We start from the raw sequence: 22,162 nt of genomic DNA, 5'->3' as shown, positions 1-22,162 counted from the left end.
CCCCATTTCCTCTCCATTCATAGGTAGGAGATCAGGGCAATCAATCCCCTTGAGGTCTTGGTGCTGGTGGCAACTGATGATGATGAGTCAGTGGATAGGGTTTGAGGCTGCTGCGCCATTTTTGTTTCCCTCCTGGTTTGGATTGGTCTGTACGCAGGGCTGAGCAAGCGGGGGTCTGCAGGTCGGTTCCCCAACCTCAGAGATTTCTAGGCTGGCACCAGGTAATGACGCTGGACAGTACTACCAGGAGAAACGATAGTGCCATGAGGCAAGTGAATCCAATAAAGGGCTCTTCCATGAGAAACAGCAACGTGTTCAACAAAAAAATTATAATAAACTAAATTTGGTGTCAGCACGTCCACAAAAAAAATCTCAGTTCCCTAATTTCTGAAGCCACTGCAGCATTCAAACCAAATGAACAAAGGTAGACAGAAAAAAAACCATGAACTGGAGTTTTCAAGAATTTTGCCTGACTCCAGCAACCTCCTTTGAAGCACTGAGGCCCGCCCACAACCTACTACAGGCAGACATTGACTTGATGGACCTTGTCATTTCCTACCGCAGTTCACGTGTTGCAGCCCGTTCTGGCCCTCAGCGAGCAGATGCCATCAGATGTGTCCTTCACCCATCGGTAGCTACCAAACATTCCTCGTTTTATTAAAAATCAGCAAACTTGCACCACTGAGCATCTCCCCGATTACAGCGTCGGGTTTTTGTATCCCGTTCCAAGCCACTTGATCCTAAATAAGGCTGGGGATTTTTGCCACGGTAATTGTTGTTCCCAAAGGGTAGCTAAAATTGTATTATTTTTTGCTGACTGGAGCAACTTTGCTGTACTTTCCATCGAACTGCTGACTCTCTCTTCTTTCGGGCTACGTTCATTTCCACATTTCCTGTCATTTATGCATGAGGCAAGGGGAAAAATTGCTTAATATTCTTTATAAACTGGCATATGGTATAGATAATTTTTTCTTTTTACTATATGCAGTAAAAATGCAAATGTGTGTGGCTTATTTGCAAATGCTGGCATTAATAACTGATATTTAAACAGGCCGGATTAGCACTTTTACTGATATATTAAAAAGATTTTTTCCAATCATTTGCACACTCAAAATCAATTTTAATACAACATGTAAATTGAATTTAATTTTTTATATAAAATTGCATTTATCTGCTTGAACCATTAAATTTACTATTTAATATGTACTTTCCAGCTCACTTAGTTAGAATTTCATTGCTCTTCATCTGTATAAATTTAATTAGCCTTGATATCATCAGTATATTATAGAACTAATTAAAGATTTAGATAAGTGCTGAGGGTGCTTATTTAATACCCTATAAAGTTCCATTTGGAGAGCGAGAAATTCCATCCTTCATTGTATCAGCCAGTGTGGAGCTACAAGGAGTGTCTCAGACATTGTTTTTGAAAAATTATTTAATGGGGTTTAATGGATTTATCCTTCCTTTGAAAAGCCGTGTAATTACTGCGTATCGCTGCACAGCGCCAGGGTGGTTGTAGTTGTTCGGGGAATGGTTCTTAAACGACACGTGCACGTGTTCCCCTCCGTGATGACGCCGCCTGATGCACAGAGATCCCCATGCATCGCGTGTTCCCCGCAGGGCAGCGTTGTCCAAGTCACGAGTGACAAACCACGGGAGGACGGGAGAAGGAAGTAAGAAGGAAATATTAATATGGAAGTAGTAGGTAAGGTAGAGCTTAGCAGGTATCGGGATGAAAAGGAGGAGAGAGAACAGGAGAGATCTTTTGGAAGAGTAGTTATGTTCTGCACGTACCTTACCTTTTCCTTTGCCAATTAGCTCTGCGTTTTACAGGTGATTTATCATCTGTGTTTTACAAGAAGATTTGCAGTAGGGAGAAAACTAAGTGCTTTAGTGACACAGAGCTGCACGTAGCACCCAAAGGTGTTGGCTGGTTTGTTTGTTTTTTTTTTTTCCCAAAACTAGCCATTAAAACAAAGCTGCTTAATCTGTATAGAGGCCAACGCGTAGGTGAGCTGATTTGTCTATAGTGTTTTGTACGCTGTCTGTGTGGTTCAAGTTTTAAAAAGGAAAGTAATTGTTTTTTATAAGTTGGTTGTCTTTAATTAGAGGACTGTACTTATACCCTTTTGAATAAATACACCTGCTTCTCTTGCCTGGCTCTATACCCTGTTCAGAGTTCTGCACGCTGCAGTCCCAAAAGCGGGTACGGTACCAATCAAGGTGCGAGCGCTTCCCATCTCTGATTCTGTTTTCTACCTTGGACAAATGACTTAATTTGTATCTCAGTTCTTCTGGCTGTAAAAAAAAAAGCTAATACTATCCTTACATCACAGCTCTGGTTATTTATTAAGGGCTGTGATTTGCAGAGGTACCGCAGGAGCGTGAAGCACCGTTATATTATAAACTCACTTTTATTTCTTCCTCTCGTGTTTTATTTTCTTTCGCAAACCATTTCACATCTTGGGTGTTTGCACATTTTAGCTTTTTAAGTGCTTTTTACTTTCTTGACACTCTCCTCCTGTAATAACACAGCTCACAGCCCTCTGTGCGTCCTGCCCCAAATTGTGCCACGTGTTGCAGTGTGTGGTGATGGGGCATCTGCCTTTGGGCCTCCGAGGGGCTGTGAATGAGGTGGCCTCTGGTACACAGAATCACAGAATCACAGAATCCCAGAATCGTATAGGTTGGAAAAGACCTTTAAGAGCATCAAGTCCAACCGTAAACCTAACACTGCCAAGACCACCACTACACCATGTCCCTAAGCACCTCATCCAAACGTCCTTTAAATACCTCCAGGGATGGCGACTCCACCACTTCCCTGGGCAGCCTGTTCCAGTGCTGGACAACCCTTTCAGTGAAGAAAAATTTCCTAATATCCAGTCTAAACCTCCCCTGGTGCAACTTGAGGCCATTTCCTCTCGTCCTATCACTTGTTACCTGGGAGAAGAGACCGACCCCACCTCTCGACACCCTCCTTTCAGGCAGTTGTAGAGAGCGATGAGGTCTCCCCTCAGCCTCCTTTTCTCCAGGCTGAACAACCCCAGGTCCCAACCCCAGTTCCCAGTTCTCGGTTTACACCTAGAGAAGATGTAGATCATAGCAGCAAGCAGACATTTTTGGCTGATGTAGCTTCGTTCTGGGTTCCCTCTACAGTCCATGGAGACAACTAGGTGCTTCTCAGCCACAGTTCCTCTCACCCCAGGCAGACATGAGGGGTGTCCATTTCCTGGCACGGTTTGTAAGAGGAGCTGAGGTTGACTAGCACAGCAATAACATCTCTGATGTGGACATCTAAAGCTGTGTGAATTCCCCCAAAGCACTTTGGGTTCTTCTGGAGGCAGAGAATGGGCATTACTATTGTTGTCCCCAGAACTGGTCCGGGTTAATTAAAAATCAAGAAGGAAATCTGAAGAAATTATGATCAGGATATACATTCCCCTGTGGAATAGTGTCTTGAGGGTATTCTCTGGTGTGTTTTAGGGCTGTAACTGTGTAGAGGACTTGAAGGATGCAGGTTAAGACGAGGAGCGGTTAGAGAGTGGATGTATGATGTAGCGGATACCTTCCATCACTAGTTTCTATTTTGTAATCATAAGCTCACAAGATGGCAGAATAACCAGCATCCATACTTGCAGACTCTTGCTTTGAAATGCTGATCACTGACGCAGGTATGCAAACATCACCGCAGTCTTCACGAGGTGTAGAAATTACAGTAATTGCTGGTTTATGTGGATTTTCCCTTGCTTGGTATTTCAAGTTTGCGGAACTTGCTTTGCAAAATCCTGCGTGCTAGAGCTCATCTCTCCTGCCCCATCTCCAGTGCCCTGAAACCATCGACAACGTCCTCATCTCTTTCCCTTTCCCACCTCAAATGTCTCATGCTCCGTGGACGGAAAAGCCCCATGGGCTTCTCTTCTCGGCCAGGCCAGTCCTGAAAATCCATTTCTTCTGCCTTACGTGAACTGAAGTTACCTCACTTCTTGCTGTAGCTTCCCTTTTTGCATTCACTCACCTCCTCCGTGTATTTAAATGTAACGGTTCCACCAAGATCTGCGTGTATCAAAATTGAGTGACTTCATAACTGCAGCTTTGGTCTTTTTCCCTCTTCACTTGCACGCTCGTCGTTCTGTCTTGTGGCTTTTGTCTAGATTTAGTCTGTTAGGTGCTTCATATTTAACCTTTTTTACTTTCTTATTAGAGTACCTAGGATATTTTTGGGTGCTATAGAAGTGACCCCCTAATCTCCCAAAAAGGGAGGCAGGTAAGGTACAGAATTTTTTTGTTTCCTTTGTGTAAGTCAGCACCCAGATCGGAGTTCTTGCCTTGTGAATCTCTTTCTGTCTGCACGACTCCAGAGCGGGCACCCAGCTATATAACGAAGGAATAATTAAAGTAAGATCCTTTATTCTGAAACATCACACTGTTTGTCTGAAGGTCCTTCTCTTAAGAAGAGATCAAGTCATTCTCAGAGAAATCGGAATTTAATTTTGAGTTCACCTGGCCATCTTCTGAAAAACTTTTGTGTGTGCAGGCCTTGGGTTATAGGTTAACATTAGCATTTAAATGAAGAACGGTATTAATAGCCCTCAGAGGAGCTTGTCTCACTCTGATTGCCTTTCCAGAGATTTTTTCTAAATGAGAAAGCCTCTTTATTTTTTTTCTCTTTCTCCCAGAATAGAGTTCAAGAGACAATCTTTTCTGATTCACTCAATATATACTCAATATATACTCAATATATACTCAATATATACTCAATATATACTCAAAATGCATCCTTGCAAAATGGGTTCACTGTTGGCAACTTGATGTTTTGTTTTAAAACTGCTTTTTAAAACAAAACGAACCAAAACAAAACTGTTCTGTGTGTTAATTGGCTTCTCCACTTTTGGTTTGCCCATGGGATGTTTATTCTTTCAAATGGGAACCATTTCCACCAGTGATATTTATCCTTCCCTATCTGCTCTTAGTACAAAGGTGTTCTTCAGATGATGGTAGATCTTCCTGGGCCAATTCCAGCCTGCTAAAGTGAGCAGAAAGAGTACAGTTGTATTTGGGCTTTGGATTAGGCATTATTTGCTCTACGGTATGTGTTTGTCCTAAAAAAATGCCCAAAGATTTCAAGGGTTAGTTCAGAAACTTTGAACCCAATCCCGTTGCCAATAGTCAGAGGAACAGGCCACAGATGTCTAGGTTGGTTGACTTGCAGGGATGTGAGATAATCGCATGAAGGAGCATTGTGAGGATGGATTTTATTTAAAAAAACCCCAAACAAATCTTTGTCATACAAGCCATCAAAACTAGTTCCTTATCCTGGATAAGCAGGATAGTAAGGACTTTGGACACCTTAGACAGTCCTTCGCTCCTCGCTCCCCCGGAATATGGCCATCAGCACTGAAGCTGAACATAAGTGGAGAGTTTGGCCAGGTATTTACCATCCTAAAGAGCCTGGAGCCAGATTGATGTTTCCTTCCCCTTGTAAAACAGCAATTGTTGGTACTTCCATAGCAAATCGGGAAGGAAGCTCTGTAAGAACTTGTACCACGTTTATGTGTAAAAAATCTGTCGTATCCAGTTAACTCAACGAGCCCCATCTATGCTTTTCAGCATAGTACAAATAAATAAAAACTGTGCCATTAAGCATACAAACAAAAAGATTTCCCTGATGAGGTGAGTCACCCAGGTCCCTTCGTTCCCGTCAGCCGCATTCCTGACTTCACACTCCGGTGAGTAAAGATTCGTGAGTTCAGCTTTAATTTGTTGTCTTCTTACCCTAAATACCTCACCGCTGAGCACTGGGAGGATCTTGCTGCCCAGGCTGATGATCTGCGTAGGGTAGATCAGCGTACCTGTGCTTGGCTGCGCTCACCTGGAAGCCGACTGAAGGCTTGGGAAGCTAAATTTGCTTTTTGGTCAGGTATGCTAATCCACTATTATTATTTATTAACCTATTTGTCAGATGATAGAATCAGCCTTTGATAAATATTCATTCTTCTCTCTGGTTTTAAACCTCAACTTTAAAAAAAAAAAGCGGTTTGCCGGCATTTCACTGAATAGAGATTTCCCTCACCTGTCGTCCATTTATTTCCCCCATCCCTCACTAACTTGCTTTTCTCAACCTCCTCTTGATAATCAAAAGAGCATTTATAATGGCAGGGACAAATACACTTCTGAAAGTAAAATGAAGAGCCTAAATAAAAAATCACAGAACAAGAGGCTCATCCCACTCACTCTTTCATATTTCATTATTTGATAACATCAGAAGATGAGTCCATCAGAGCTGCTTGGGCAAAGGCAAACAGGAGTGTGTCTGATCAATATTTATTAATACTTTCAAAGACAAGGGAGGCAAAGTTGAGCAGACTTCATAATGGAGTGAATAATTACTCATGCAAATAGGGTTTGGCCGAAGGCAATGCCATGCCAAAGCGGCAGTTTTTTAATTGCACCCAATTAAAAATGCATACCTTTCGCTCACTCGTACTGTCTCGCTTGCTCTCTTTTTTATTTTGTAGGAAATTTTTAATTAAAAAATAATCTGATCCTGAAAAGAGTGACAGATGAATCCTGTGTTTATTAGGTGCAGAATTCTTCAGTAATCCAAGATTTGAGACAGGCTAAAAAAGGAAGGCGGCTGTAAGGACGTGGGGTAAAGATGGGCGTGCGTTGCTGAGCTTGTCCGGTCATCGGTCGGGGCTGCAGATGGAACAGCTTCAGTTCTTGCTCCTTCTTCTTTTACGGTGCTCTGTCACGTTGGGAAGGCCGTGAGTCCTATGCTTTGGAGCAAAGACTTGCCATCTCTCAGAGCGGTCGCCCCATCCAAGATATCCTCTCTGTTATTCTGTTGAAAACCCAGCCAGAGCTGGCAAAGATAAAAATTTCATTTCACATCTGCTCAGCATAAATTCCCCGAAGGTGATCAATGTTTCCTAAATCTTAGTGTTTACCTTGGCAACCTTACTGGTTTTTTCTACACACTGTGTGTAGAAAAAAACTGTACTTGAGATATTGCCAATACTCTCAGAGTTAACCTTATATTAGATTTCTGACTGTGTATTGAAGCATCTTGATAAATACCCAAATCTTCTAAAACCTTAAGGCGAACAGCAGCTTCTGGGCACTCAGATGAGCCACACATCAAGGTGCCAGAAGGCTGCTGTAGAGCCAGCTGGTAGGTAGCTGCCATTGAAATTTGGGATCTTAGTCTCTGCAAGGCCCCAGATACAACTATTTAATTATGCAAAGTTCAAGCGTAAACGTTACAGGACTAATTATAGCTGAAGAGGGGAGCTGAAATTAAAACTGAGGAGACCCATCCTTAGACCACTGACCCACTGGGCTTTATCAATCCCTGCCTGTATCCAGATGTCCCCTGAACTGTTTTAGCTGAAGAATGAGCTGTGTTTTTCTGTCTGGGAGAGAGTTTACAGTAGTGCCAGTGTTATCAAAGAGGACGAATCTGAGCCTCTGCTGTGCCGCTGTCTCCTGCCACTGCGTTGCCGCTTCTGGAACTGCATGAGATCCGCTGTTTTGGGGGTTTTTTTGTGTCTACCTGCAAGAGGAGCCAAGAGTTAAAGAATATCCATCAGCGTAGCAGGAGGTGGATCGGACACACAGGCCTTACCATGATGTGCTCTGAGCCAAGTCTTGTTTTTCCATACCGAGAGGTTCTCAGAGAGTTCTCCGTGCGTGTCTCAGGAGAGTGCTGGGGCTTTGTCGTTGTGCCGGGATTACAGCGTTAGCATCGTTAGCAATTAAACTGCTCAATCTGTTCCCGTGATTGGAGGTGAGGTTGGGTTTAGTCTCCCCCTCCCTGAATCCAGTACTGAGAAATATCCTCCCAAGGTTTTGTGGCTTCTGCTATTGATGTTTTATCAAAAGCTAAGATGCGATGGTGTGGCTCTGCAGGGGACCAGATCAGCCTTGCAAAATGCTTCTTGTCTGAGCCACATAGGTATTTTCAATTCCTGTGTCAAACACTGGCCTCGTTCAGCATCACAGTCTGAGTGAACAAGGGATGTAGACGTTGAGGGGAGTATAGCAGTAAATCGTATCGTGTCACAGGGTGGCACAGTAGCTTCCGGGGGACCACGAATTGTGCCGCTGGGTTCCCCGTCATAGGCACGGGAACTGAAATCAGTAGCTGACGCAGCGTGACTCGGCGTTACCCCAACCTGATGAGCTTGTAGCTTGCAGGGATTACCCAAACGCCTTCTGCAAATAGCAGCCAATACAGGGATGTGCAAGGTCTCCCCCATCCTTACCTACCCACCTGCCTGTCGAGCTGCACAAACATCCTCTTTTATCATGTAGTAAGTCAGGGGGATTTGGGGTTCTGTCCTCAAGTAGCTTGCGTGGTTTCCCTTTCTTTTCTAAGGGAAATACTCTCAGTGAGACAGTTGTCTGCCCCCTTTACCCCCTGCTAACAAGGGAACAACGTGTCCTTGTAGCAGAGCCCCCCTCAAAGTCCCCTCGGGCAGTCTGCCATGCTGGTGAACAGGTCCTCCATCAGCTCCAGGAGTTTCATTGCCTGTATCTGAAATGTGTGGAGCCTAACAGCTTGATTGTTTTTTCAGCTTATCATTCATCCCCAGAAGCTATTTTTTATTTGTGTCTTGTGCCTTCTACATGTATCCTCCCCCGCTCACGCACACTCCCTTCTTTTGACCACACAACCCAAATCCTGTCCGTCCTTGTTCTCGGAATCGATGATTTTGGAGTCCTCTTCCTCTAGCCGCGAGCCCGTCCTCCCACCCGATCGCAGCCGGCCCCTGACACCAGTTATGTTGGTGCAGACTTTCAACCAGAGGAGCAAATTCTCAGGTCACAGGAGCAGGCGATGTCTTGAAGGAGACGGAGGAGATAAAAATGCAGAGCTCTGAAGCCCAGTAGCCTGGCCATACTAGCAGAGGCAAGACCCGAGACGCTCCAAATGTGTGGTTTTGCTACAGCTGGTTACAGTCATTGCTGCAGTGATTTGCAGTCTGGCGGCATGCTGGATGCTCTGCAAAGGCACAGCTAAGCCAGACCTGAGAGCCTGCAAAGTAAAGAACAAGAGAAATTTAATATGCAGTTTTGCCGTGTTTGCCCTGATTGCTATTTTAATGCATTCAAAGAGGAGAGAAAGGGAGGGAGGTGATAACTTTTCCTGGAGCCCCTGCTCTTGGGTTTTAAATAATTTATTCCACCAAGACCTAAGGATTAGACTGCAGCCTGCCCTTGTCCTCCTGCAGAAGCGTGGAGGAGGCATGCAGGGACCTCCTCTTCACTGCTCTGGCCCGTTTCTGCCTTGCTTTGCTCTTCAGCCAAAGAAGTGCTGAGTATTTGGCTGAAACAAGTCCTCGCTGCCATGCGATGCATGCAGACAGACAGGGATCTTTTCACTGCTCCTTCCCTGAGCTTTTCAGATCCCTGTTTCCTTCCAAGGGTATATAACATCTGTACGAAGCTATACAGTTAACCAGTTCCTCTAGAAAAAAAGGGTACTTTCCATCCATGCACCCCTTTTTTTGGTTTTGATACCCCAAACAGTCCTAAACCCACGGCCAAGGTTCATCGCTCGATGGAGCTTGCTGCAGTGGAGTCGTATGTGAGAACCTTCCCCTTATCCCTGACCTGGAAGGGTCTGCCCAGGATTGGGAACCCCTCTGCCTAAAGAAGCTTTGTAAAGCCTTGTATTTTTACAGCTCCCTCTAGACATGATGCTTTGTCTTGGTGATATCTAGACCACAGACCCCTGACACCAGATCTTACCCCTTGGTACAGATGGGGAAACTGAGGCACAGAGAGCAGCGGTGTGAATTGGAAAGGCCGTGCCAGGAATTCACAGAAGTGCTATATAAAGGGCACAGTAGTCCTGATTCCCCTCCTGCTGCATGACCTGTGGGCAGTGCTTTCCAAGAGTCACGCACTCTTCTCCAGGTTTCAGACCTTAATCAGTTTGTGCTATAAAAGAAGGGGGGGGAAGAAAATGTCTCAAAGGACCCCAGCAGCTCTCGCTAGTTTTTACCTCTTCCACCTGGGCTGTGGAGCCAGGGAAAGAATCCAGTCCCACATCCAGTCCCAGCCCATTTTTTCTGCAGTGGTTGGATTGGCAGCTGTCAGAATTGCCCCACTGCTTCCCTGGCCCGTGACACATTTTCCCTTCCAGTCAGTACTTGCTTAAATTCCTTTCCTTGGAAATCCGTTCTTTCACTAATGCCACTTTACTTTAATTTAAACCAGCCTGCACTGCAGCCTCTATATTATGCCTTCTCCACAGATGATCTTTTACTTATTAAAAGAGGCACCTTGGCTCCTGGCTCAAATTTTATTTTGCATTATTTAATATTTTTTCTCTCAGACTGTGTGTCTCAGTATCATCGGAGGTCTCTGGAGTTTTGGGCTTGGAGCTCTTCCCATGCTCCATATTAGCATCTCTCTGCAACAGGGGTTCATTAGGGACAAAAAACTCCACTTCCCCTACCCCTGCCATTCCTTTCCTTTCCAGAAGACCCCTGGTCTTGCAGGCTGAGTGACTAGACATCCATCTGTACATCACCACGTATATATATCTATGTGCATCCATATCTATATACTGCTTTCTACATGCTGGATACCAAACAGTGACATCTCGGCTGCCGGTAACTGCTAGAAAAGAGGAGCCCTCAGTTCTCCATAGTCTGTGTTTTAGCTGAGCATGGAAGAGTGTGGGGAGCAGATTTGTGAGATTTGCTCCCCTGTGCGTGGATGTGCCCCCTTGGCGTCTCCCGATGTTCGATAGGAATATGTTTGTGCTCTCGTTGTACAGCACCCGACGCAGCCTTCTCTGCTCGTGGAACTGCTGAATAAAAGCAACAGTTGATGGTATTCTACGGAAATAAAGGTCTGGAGCATCAAGTATCACTATTTACCAGAGTGGGGTTTTTTTGTTTGCTTGCTTTTCAGGCAGTATTATGAGATGCTCTACAACACAGCAGACGAGCTGTTAAACCTCGTGGTGGATCAAGGCGTGAAGTACACAGAGCTGGAATACATCTATGCCCTGAACTTACTGCACCGGAGCCAGACGGGTGTGGGAGACCAAACCACCCAGAACATGAGGCTGCAGCGGTTGAAGGAGATCATTTGTGAGCAGGCTGCTATCAAACAGGCCACCAAGGACAAGAAAATCACCACCGTGTAATCTGCTCTGTCGCTCGTATTAACTGAGCAGCAGGGGCTGTCAGGTTGCAGGTCCAAGCCTCTGCGTTTCTGTTATAATCAAAGGCAAAAGCGCGCATCTTCTGGGTGGGATTGTACTAGTGAGAAGGGAAACGTCACTTGAGATTTGGTTTTGGGGTTCTTTGGGGGGTTTTGATGTGTAATCACGTAATGCTTCCTTAACATGTTCTCCCAAGAGTGATTGCACTGCAGGAACAGGCATCCTGGTAGAGATTTGGGTGGGATATTGGGCTTTGCTCTGTTGCAGCTGCTTTGCCTTGAGACGTAAGGCAAGCTGCTATCTGGCGGGGTGGGAAAAGAGAAGATTTCACACGGGGTTAGGTCAGAGTCTTCAGTGGAAGTTCAGACCACACTAAAGTAAGTCAAGCACAGACCTGTTGGTCACATGTGAGCTCTTGACGGTTCTGAAGCCATTCCAACAGCGTTGCTGCATGGAGCCTGTCTCAGCTCTGCCAGTACTATTCTCAATGACAGTTGTAGATGCATTAAGTTTTCTGCTGTTTCCACTGCAAAGAGATCTAGTTGCTTATTCCTTCAGATAGTGATAAGCCAATTCTCGTAGTGGGAGGTAACGTGGGACCATTTGTTTCCACTTCTACTTCTTCATTATCACAGAGCCATATGGCATCGGTTTCTACAGCGCATACTGCACTGGATGATGGTGGATATAGGAGAAAATTGCCAATATAAGGTCTTAGCAAAACTTAATTCTCTTTTTCTGAATATATCTTTTGAGTCTCCCCAGCTCAAAAGATATTTTGTAATCGTCATTTCATGTACTGGAAGGACACACAGGCTTAGGTAGCTCTGCAGTCTGAGGTGCACTCAGGTCACCGTTTCTGCCCTGCCTTGACCATGTAAAGCCACCTGCTAAAAGGTTCTTAATTCATGGAGGCTGAGGAATTTATACCATCCCTCCAAACCGAGAATACACTGCATTTGTATTTCTCAAGTAAATCGTCAACCCAGCTGGGTTTCACGTCCTGAGATAGGTTCTTGCTGAGCTGTGTAACTGCTTGTGTGTCAGTCTTGAAACTGCAAAATTAAAGGATGTTTAAAGGCTCCTCAAGGCTCTTGTGCTTTGTCTGGTTTTTTTTACGAACTGTTATTTTTGTGGTATTTAAAAGATTCCCTTCCAGGTCCGAATTCATATGGCATCCTCCAAGGTTACATCGGTGTGGAAGTGGTCTTCTGAATCATTCAGTCTAATCCCCAGCTACTACGGGCCAACTGGACAAGAAGCTTCTCAACCTCCATGTTAAAAGCAGAACCCAGTAGTTCTAGTTGTTAGGAATCTTCTTCTGGTTTCTATTCTCATTTTATTCATGAACCCAGTTTTTCTTACGTCAATATTGGCCATTAACTACAAGAGTTCCTTCCTTTCCTCGATGAATTCGCATGAGTGAGGGTGGAGAACACGGTCACGGTAACACGTATGATGATGTGGGGGTGTTTCTGGGGTAAGACCTGAGATCTGTATTCACCTGCTCGAACACTGAGATGTGCTGCAGATGTCCAAAAATGAAGGAAAGCAGGCTACTCTGTATCCAGACAGGTGAGGATGGAAAAGAAGCTGCTTGGTACATAGAAGACAGATTTCAGACCCTTTGAGGTATAGAAGTGATGTGTGAGGAGCTCTGAATTCAGACTGGGCTGCTGTGGCCTAATGTCAGACTAATTTTTATTCCTTCCATCTTTAATTGCTTAATAATCTGCAGCTCTGCCTCGCCTTCACATGGCTGATCTCGAGCTTTGCAGTCCATATTTTCCGCCCACCGAGCAGCTGTGCTGGCGGGTGCCATGACAGATTGCATGAAATCAAGAAAATTTCAAACTTGGGAGTATGTTTGCTTCTAAAGCAAAGTATTTAAAAGACTCTTCTTTGAACTGCACCTCACATTGTCCATCACACCACAGGAAGATGTAAATACAAAGCCCTAGCACGTGTCGGTGCACTGGCCTGAGGTGTGAGAAAGCATTTGCTGGACCGCATGGCACAAGAACACCATGGCATGACCATGGAGAGAAGAGAGGCAGTGGCACACAGGGACTTACCTAGAGCCTGGTGTAGAGGAAAGAGAAGGTTTTGTAACTGAGGTAATTACAGTATATAATTAGCTTGTGTCTCTCTCCTCAAGTTTTCACTCTCAGTACTCTCCAAACCTTCACAAGGGAAGTTAATATTCTCTCTGTGTATTATGGAGTGGTCCCACTAAGGGCACAAAGGGCGTGAGGGTTGCCAGAGGACACGGAGAAAGGCGTGAGTAGCATGTGGCATGTAAGAATCCAGACCTTGAGCACCTTATTTCGGCCACCCGTTGACATACGCTGCACAAGCTTTCTCGCTGCATCACAAGAAGATGCTGGCAGAAAGAACCCTCATCAGCCTTAACAAATCCTTACCGAATATTTTTTCCCGGAATGGTAGCTTTTGAATGCACCGCGTTTTCTTGCCAACAGGTGTTTCAGAAGTATAACATACACGATGAAGATTACGATTTTGAAGCATAGAGATCTCCGGATAGCTCATGTTTAGGCCACGTACCTAGTTTTGTGCGTGCACGCATTGGTTTTAGATCACCCACTCTCCCTGCTGCTTTCCAAGAGAGAGCGCTAAATAGTCAGCAGGCCCAGCCTCTGCACGGTGCAGTTACGCTTCGCTAAACCATCTCCCAGTAAGGTTCCCGCTGCATGTGTGTTTCCAGATCGCGCTGATGGCGTGGCAGCAACCCACTTGCGACGAAGCACCTGAACAATACGAGCAATGAGGGGGATATTTTGGCACCAAGCCTGCCTGGAAAAAGAGTCCCCTTGCAAAGGGTCTGGCTTGTGTGTTGGTGTTTGTTGCAAATCCTCTCTCGCTAATAGGGGATCGAGTGGGTGGGGGAGAGATCTTTTGGGAACATCTTTTGTTCATTAAGCTGTTATTGTGGGTAGAGTCAAGCTGTTATGTTTCATAGCAAATAACTATTCAGACAACATGCTGGCTTATCCACTCACAACGTCCACACACTCACTCATAAGCACCCATCTGGAGCCACAGTTGGGATGCCAACCCCAAAGGCGGTTGGAAGAAGAGGGTGGTACTGACACGTCACTGGCTTCTACGTAGGTGTTTGGAAAGTCCCTTGAGAGCACGTTGTCTCACCCAGGCACCTGTGTAATCCTGTACTCTTCATACAACAGCCACCACCCTCTTGGGTATGGTCCGAGACGTGCAGCCCCTTATTGATGCTCGTATGTGCTCATGGTCTTGTGCAGATTTGGCAGGCTCTGGCTGTCCTGAATTTATCAGTTATAGATTCAACAGAAGCACAAGTCTCCAGAGAGTACCAGCCCTTTCTGACACTACCTTGCCAGCATTTACTTTTCCTTTCTTCGGCGTGTCGCTGTCTGGTAACTATTTCTCCATCCCAGCCTGCGGAACCCAGTCGCACAGATGGGGCATTTATAACACATTCACAGTGGAAGATGGTTCCCCAAAGGGAACAAACCACACGCGGGTGTTGCAGACTGTGCAAAGACCCAGGAACCCCCTTCATTTTAGATGTGAGCATGATCTAAGTCATCTGCATGACTTACCCCGCTTCTGCCCTGAAGGAGGGACCCAATCCTCAGTCTGATACCTTCTTACAAAACTGCAGATAACATCTCCGGTTCTGTTCTCTGCACCAGTTCTTGCCTACAGTGGTTTTGCAGTCCTGACATGACCCTGCAGGACAGAATGGTTTATGGACAAGGCCCGGAGATTTTGTTTTGTAATGCAACATGAAATGCTGTCAGCTCCGCCAGCACTTGGAGAGTAATCGTTATATGGACGTGGCCCTTTGGTGCTTAAAGAGACAAGGAAATACTTCTCCAGACCGCAAAACGGAATATTTTCATGGGGGCTGTAAAAGTTCATGAGGGTTTCACAATTTCCTCTTTACAGCCTCATAATCTTTACTGGGTTTTAATTATCACAGTATTTTGAAGCCTGCGCCAGACACAATAGCAGAAGTGGAAGGTAAAACAAATTGCTCTGGTTCCTTTCGCAGTTCCGTATCAGTCACCAGCTCGTCCTCTCCCAAGTGCCTCCTCCCTCTTGACATCCTCTTGATTAAGGATGATATAAACCCGCCTGTCTGACAGATATATGTACAAATATATGTACGTACACATACGTGCATAGATAGATAGATAAGCCTCCCAGGGATATCATGGTGTGGGTCCCCCCAACCTCATAATCTGCCATACATGGGATGAGCACGGCCATTCAGAGACAGCACGGGCTGGAAAGGTTTGCTGAGGAGTCATTCCACATAGACTCTCTTTTTGCCTTTTATTGCCTGCGTTTTTATTAGCATGAGTCATAATTGCAAATTTCTTTTTGAATGTGGTAGATAGCAATGAAAGGGAGGGCACTCAGACAGGGAGCAGGGGAGAGCTGCCAAGAGGAAATTAGCATTGCAGTAATGTTGATTCTGTTGCTCTTAGACAAGCGGGGAGCTTTTTTTTTGGGGGGGAAGAGAGTCATTTTACAGAGCTGAGACGTGGAGAAGTCACACGAATGGTCACTTGCACACTGATCCTTAGTCCTGGGGATTAATTCCCATAGCGGAAACATACTATGATACACAAGCCCTGTCCATCACCGCAGACCTTGGCCACAAATCTGACTGTGCTCTAATTTCAGGAATTTATTACCCAAGGATTCATCCTACCACACTTTAAATACCCAGTGACCCACATCAATGATATCACAGTAGCAACTTGAGCCTCGGGCAAGGCTGGATGTCCGCCGCTGCGTATGTGCATAGCAGGGGATGTTCTGCCCTGAAGAGTTTGCACTCCAAACAGGCGTGATGGATGATAAACTCGAAAGGAAGCCGAGATGCAGGGAAGTCAAATGTTGCTCTCCAGGCCATGGTCCCTGGTGTACTAGCCCTGCTCTCTCATTACTGGGCAAAGCCATCTTGTCAATCCGAGCTGGAGCTGCCTGTGCCCTGCAGTTCACGTTGTAGCTTTTTGCATCGAATAGGGAGCGTGCTCAGAAATGAGGCATTTTATTTTATTTTCTGTTCCTTCCTTTGCTGATTGGATCTAACAACTGAGCCAGGGAAAAAAAAAATTAGGTAGCTGCAGCCAGCATACAATCATTAAATTTGCTTTTGGATGACCTGTGTGAAATTCATCAGGAGCGATTTATTGGGAAGTTCATTGCATCGGTGTTCATTATTTACTCTGTTAGGCTTAGGCACCGTGGCAATCAGTGGAGAAAATTGGACTGTTAGGGCCTTGGACTTCAGTGTTTGTCATTTCCTCTACCGAGTTGCAGCATGAAATATATTTGGCACAGACAAATCACTCCCTCCGCTGCTACAGCTCAGCGTGCTCATCCGGTGGCACCCAGCCATCATTGTGGCTCTGACAATGGGCGAGGTGAAAGCAGGTCTGGGGAAAAGAAAAGAGAACTAGAAAGCAACCCGAATCCCGACCCCAATGCTGAGCACTTCCAAAGGCCTGCGGTGACTTAAATGAGTATCACGGTTATTTTTCATGCCTCTGCCACTCAGCTGAGGCAAAGCTACTGCTCTCGCTCCTGGCGAAGTCCCTCCCTCCATCGCTGGACTCTGACAAGCACAAGCAGGCCAGGCCTGAGCTGAGCGGTACAGGGACTAAAATCCAGGGGAGCCACAAGAGAGAGACTGAGGGAGAACTGGTGAGATTTGTTATTATACAGATTGCGTTTTCCTCGTCGTCAAGGGGAAGATGCAAGAGGAACCGGCCTGGAGATGAAATACCTCTCCGCAGGTCTCTCCTTCCCTCGGTAGCTGTACTGTTTGCTGGCCCCCTGCCCCATTAAAGACACCTTGCAATGACAAGCAGGGACACAACGTTGCAGTGGCTTCGCGATTCTGAACATAGCCAACTCCATCAGCTCTCTCGTGGTATCTACAGTGCTCCTCCAGCAGGACTGGCGGTCAGAGTCTTTGTCCTAAGGCAAAGGGACAGTCTTCAAGGCATGTCTGATCCCCCATCGTGCCTTTTTTGTCCCCTAGCTGGTGGCACATCCCACCACCACCAGCAAGGGACCAGAGGAGAGCAGAGTTTCTGCGATATGAGGGGTTGGGTGCAGACAGGGTGTTGGACTGAAGCAAGGGAGATCCCATCTCCTGGCTGGGACAGATGTTGGGGGGGGGGGGGGGGGGGGGTCTGCTGCCACCTTGCCCTCATGGGCAAAGTCCCCAGTGGGCTCAGACTATCAGAAAGGGAGCTAACGAGAGAGAAAGAGAGGGGGAGAGCGACCTGGGATTCCCCAAGCCCCTCTGACCCCTCCTCCAAGACTTTTAAGAGTATTGCTTTGCTCATGCAGGGCGCTGGCAGCTGTCCCCATGTGGGGACTTCTCCAAATTCAAGGCAGCCAGCTCCGATGCTACACCCACACCCACGCACCCATGCAACTCCCCAGTGGCAAAGCTCAGGGAGGTGCAGCAAGAAAGACAAGAGGATTAAGGGGAAATGAGTAAACCCAAGCCACTGGCTGCGTGGAACTGATTCAGGGAGTTTGGCTGTGCTCCCAGCAGGCTGAATAGCAAAGCAGTAACACAGCCACGGGAATAAGCCGAAGGAAGGTGTCAAACAGACTCACACTTCTGCCCCATCACCATGAAAACTAGGTCCTGCAAAGCCAGGTTAAGCGTGATTTGAGCGGCACGCAAGCTACCTGTTTTACACCCTGCTTCTCTTCCTACTCGGGAGCACCAAGGCAGCATTTCAAGTTTTCCCTTCCTCCCTACATCCAGCTGGGTCCTTTTATTGCTTGGTGCTTCTTGGTGAATCACCGACTGAATTTGCATGGGGCTTTTGCAAGTGCAAAGAGCTATCGGAGTGCTAGGGCTGCCTATAAATCGGCTTTGCATGTGGCATGTATTTGGGAGCTGATTGTTTTTATAATTGAATAGTAAATCAACGTATTTAAGGCCAGCGTTTGCCGTTAACACTTCTGAGTATGAAATGCTCCCTCTGTCAATAGTGGGAAGGTTTTATTAGGATAATAACTGCTGATTTAGAGCTTCAGTTCTGGTTTGGTTTTTTTTTTTTTTTTAATGCTCTGTTCACTGTTTGCTGTTCCAGAGCCAGGAGAATTTGAGGAACATTTCACACCACAGCCAAGCACCATTCAAAATGCGACATGAGATTGAATGTCTAGGGGAACATCTCTCACCCTCTGTGCCACATCAGACTCTTCAGCAAGGAGGGAACAGGGGATTAACGAGTTTTCCCTCATTATCACAGCTGGAGTCACTTCTCACCTGCCTGAACTACTCCATCCCCTTCTTTGAGCTTTCAGCTTGAGAAGCTGAGTGCAGTGAGGGCTCTATGAGACATATTTTGGGGGTTGAATCTACTTCAAACCACTGATCTTCACTGGGCCAGACTGGCCACGATGTGGGTTGCCCTTTCTCTTACCCTCCTGGCTACCAGCCAGCCATTCTCCTTCCCCTGATCGAACGTTGGCCTAGATGATTTATCTCTCCTTGGTGCATCCAGAAATCCCCCTTCTCACATGAAGAGCAGGAACGTGTCAGAGGAGGCTGCGAATAACTGAGCCCGCATACTGAGCTGCTGCTCATTAATCACTCCGAAGAGAAGCCCAGGCGTTTAGGGGAACTGTAAAAGTCCCTCATCTGCATGATTAGCTCTTTCCCAGCTGATTACAGAAGAAGGACACTCTTTGAACAGCTCCTGTGTTTTTAATGATTCCTTAAACGTGAGTAGATTACCCCAAAAGCTCTGGGCAAGCAGAGACAACCCCTTGTGCCATCCTCCCCCCTCCCTTTAGTGGATCGAGAGAGTCCGCATTACCGAATGCAGAGAGGTTGGATGGGAGGACACCGAGACATCCGTGGGCACACAGCCACCGACTCCCATGGAGGGGTCACCCCTGCCATGTGGAGGACATGGAGGAGGGAAAGGTTGAGTAAGAGTGGTCTGGGCAAGGGGAGATGACAACATGGGACTGGAGGGGACTCCTTACAGATGGTTGGTCAAATATGGAGGCAGATGGTGACATGGGACCGGACAGATCTTCTTCAGCAGCACGGGCAGATGCTTCCTCCCCTCCATAGATCCAGTGGCCACAAGGAGGCAGTCAGTACAATGTCCCATTGTGGCCAGAGTGGCTACTCAGGTGAGTAAGATCTCCTGCTGCTAGGACCAAAGTTGCCATGTTATGATGTGAAGCCCCACACCCTGCAGACCTGCATGTTGGGAGATGGCCATTGGGAGTCCATGAAATCACGGTGCTCTGGTTTTCTGTCACATTCCTCCCCCAAGCCATCTGTGCCTGCTCATCCCAACAAAACAGTTCCTTGTGCAGCTGTGCTGCAAATTTGCCTCCCCAAATTTTGACTAAGTGACACCATGAGCCAGGAGAGCTGGTTGCAAACAGATGCAGAGGAGCAAGGCAGGCTGGTACAAAGATCTCCAAACATGGAGATCTCCAACAGGACAGGCACCAAAGGAATCGGACAGCTCGTAGATGAGCTGCATGAAGATGCAAGCGCAGCCCTCTCCCTGGAGGCCGAGACCACCGCGTGCTCCAGCGCCCACCACCACCCCCTCAATGCCACACGTGCAATGAGATGAAGAGCATGGTCTGGCACGTGCTTGCCTTGCAGGTGGTGAAGGCTGCCTGCACGGGGCATGGGCTCAAGTTGGATCTAATGCCTGCTGAAGTGTTTAACAAAGAGCAGCTCATGGGTGGTGTTTGAAGATTATTTACATATACATATGTTGTGTTAAGAGTTACTGGCACGTAGGAGTCTGAGGAGTGGCTGGGGGGGGACGACCCTCCCGTTGAGTCACAAGGTTCAGACAGGACCCCCTTGCTTTCTAAATTCCTTCTCAGAGAGGAGTCTAGGTGCCGCTAAGTCCAGTCTTAGTCCCAGACTTGGTCAACGGTTATTTTCTAAGGACTGTATATGCAGCCATTCGTCAGAGTTAAGGCGACGGCGTTAATTTAAACGCACTGCACCCCCAGTCTAGTCGTGTTGCACGAACTATCACAGCCACACTTAAAGAGTCTGGTCGTGTTCAATAACTACCATGGCTAGATTAATAAAGAGTGCAGTTTATTAGAGCAACAGACACACGGGTTCTTTGGATTACCGGTGATAAATTTACTGTCTGCAAAGCATGTGCAAATACCAAGAGTATGAGTGACACTGCTGGCTATAAACACGTTAAAAATGATAAAGCAACTCTAGGGAGATTTCTAAGTTTCCTGGGGAGGCACTTGGTATAACCAAGTGTTCGAATCTTACCCAAAGGCGTCCCGATGGAGGGGAAGAGAGGCTCAGCCCGTCGACTGATCCCAGAGGTCAGAGTGGTACGCGATGGTGTCTTCCCTAACATTCTCTTTCTCTTAAGCCATTTTATACTATCTTTCACCTTTCGGGTGGAGCGTGAGTGACTCTAGTCATACATCTTTGTTTAGGATTGGTGTAAAGTTTTCGCGCTTCACTTTTAAAGGTATAGGCTAGGAAAAATTCAAAGCGCAAGCTCACTGCGGGGTGGTCGCACCTTAGAGGCGGGTAGCTTTCGGGATGGAGGTGTGTTTTGGTATTATAATGATGTTATAATGAGCAAAGTTCATCAAAGGACAGCATTTTGTCAGAAACATGACAGAGTGTTGGCCCAGGATAGCAAATGTGCAGCTTACTGGTCACACACGATACCTTTGAGTTCCCATTTAATTGCAGAGCCTGGCAGTGGCGTCTCCACACTGCTCCACCCTCCGAACAATACCTTCATAGAGTCAGTACACCAAGTTCCCCTGGCGTCACCGACATCTAAGGTTACAGGCCTAGGGAACTTCCACGGAATGGCCTTCTGTGTCAGCCACATTCCACCTGGGAATCTTCTTCAATGCTGTACGTTACCTAAAAGTGTGAATATAAGTTTAATTTCTAAGTTACCTCCAGCAATTATCCCACAACATAATTACTGCTAACCCCCCCCACCCCGCTCGCCTAACAACTTAAAAGACACGGGCACAAAATCAAACCCCACAACTTTGTGCGGTGCCCCTCAGATTTGACCCTTCTCCATGGAGGTACAGGACGGGTGCCAGTTGAATGGCTTCTCCGACGTTCCTGGCCAGCCTTGCTTTCCAGAAGTGGCCAGATGAGCACAATAATGAAGCAAACCAGGGGGGCACAGTAACATTTTGGGGGTGGGAACACCAAACCCTGCCAGGAAATGGTACCCACCCAGGACCATGGAGAAGCTGGAGCTAAAATGTGATGGCAGCTGCTGGGGGCACAGAGGGATGAAGAGGAGACAGAGGGAAGTGCACAAATCCTTGGCAAGGCGTAAAATTGGATGCGGCTCCCAGGGAAGATGGACAGACAGTGTTCGAGCCTTTGGGATGGCCATGCTTAGCTTTCAGCCTGCAATTTGCACTATGTGATTTATGGAGGAAAAAAAGCTCAAATTTTCATCCCTTCTGCTAAGGAAGGAGAACATGTCCTGGGTAATCCCCTAGCTGGATGTGCTGTGCTGGACCAGGGATGTGACACTGAAAGGAGAAGGTCTGGGGTGACATTTCCCACCACCCCAACTATTTTCTGCATCCACCAAAATTACCATTACCACCTAGGCATTTTGTTTCCCCAAGTCTGCTTCCTTTTTTAATGGCCCCATTCAGGAACAATCTGTCTCCAGCCCAAAATACGTAAGGCTAATTTCACTACAGTTGCCATCCCCTGTGGAGAGGGGTCTTAAAGGAGCCATTGCATCTCGCAGCACATGAGCAGGCAGCCGGTCCCTGCACTGCCAAGCCAAACAGATGGGGTGGGGGGAGACAGGGAGGGAGGACAAGTGTGTTTCTGAGGTTTTAATAATCCCTTCTCCTGTCTGAAGCATCACAAATCCCAGTGGAAGGGCAGGCATTTTCCAGATGGTAGGAAATAAA

At 46.6% G+C, this 22,162-nt stretch overlaps 1 protein-coding gene across 1 annotated transcript in view; it reads left to right on the top strand.

Annotated features, from left to right (window-relative positions):
- EXOC4 (exocyst complex component 4) overlaps positions 1–22,162 on the top strand; it is a 558,486-nt gene that overhangs the window by 402,338 nt on the left and 133,986 nt on the right. Inside the window, exon 18 of the mRNA XM_075515833.1 lies at positions 10,927–12,021. Coding sequence (XP_075371948.1) covers positions 10,927–11,164 — 238 coding nt within the window. The 3' untranslated portion in view covers positions 11,165–12,021. The remainder of the gene's footprint in view (positions 1–10,926; positions 12,022–22,162) is intronic.

Source organism: Mycteria americana, chromosome 1 (genome assembly GCF_035582795.1).
Source record: "Mycteria americana isolate JAX WOST 10 ecotype Jacksonville Zoo and Gardens chromosome 1, USCA_MyAme_1.0, whole genome shotgun sequence".
Taxonomy (NCBI): domain Eukaryota; kingdom Metazoa; phylum Chordata; class Aves; order Ciconiiformes; family Ciconiidae; genus Mycteria; species Mycteria americana.
The sequence above is the reverse complement of the archived record's forward strand: the minus strand, read 5'-3'. Positions and strand labels throughout refer to the sequence as shown.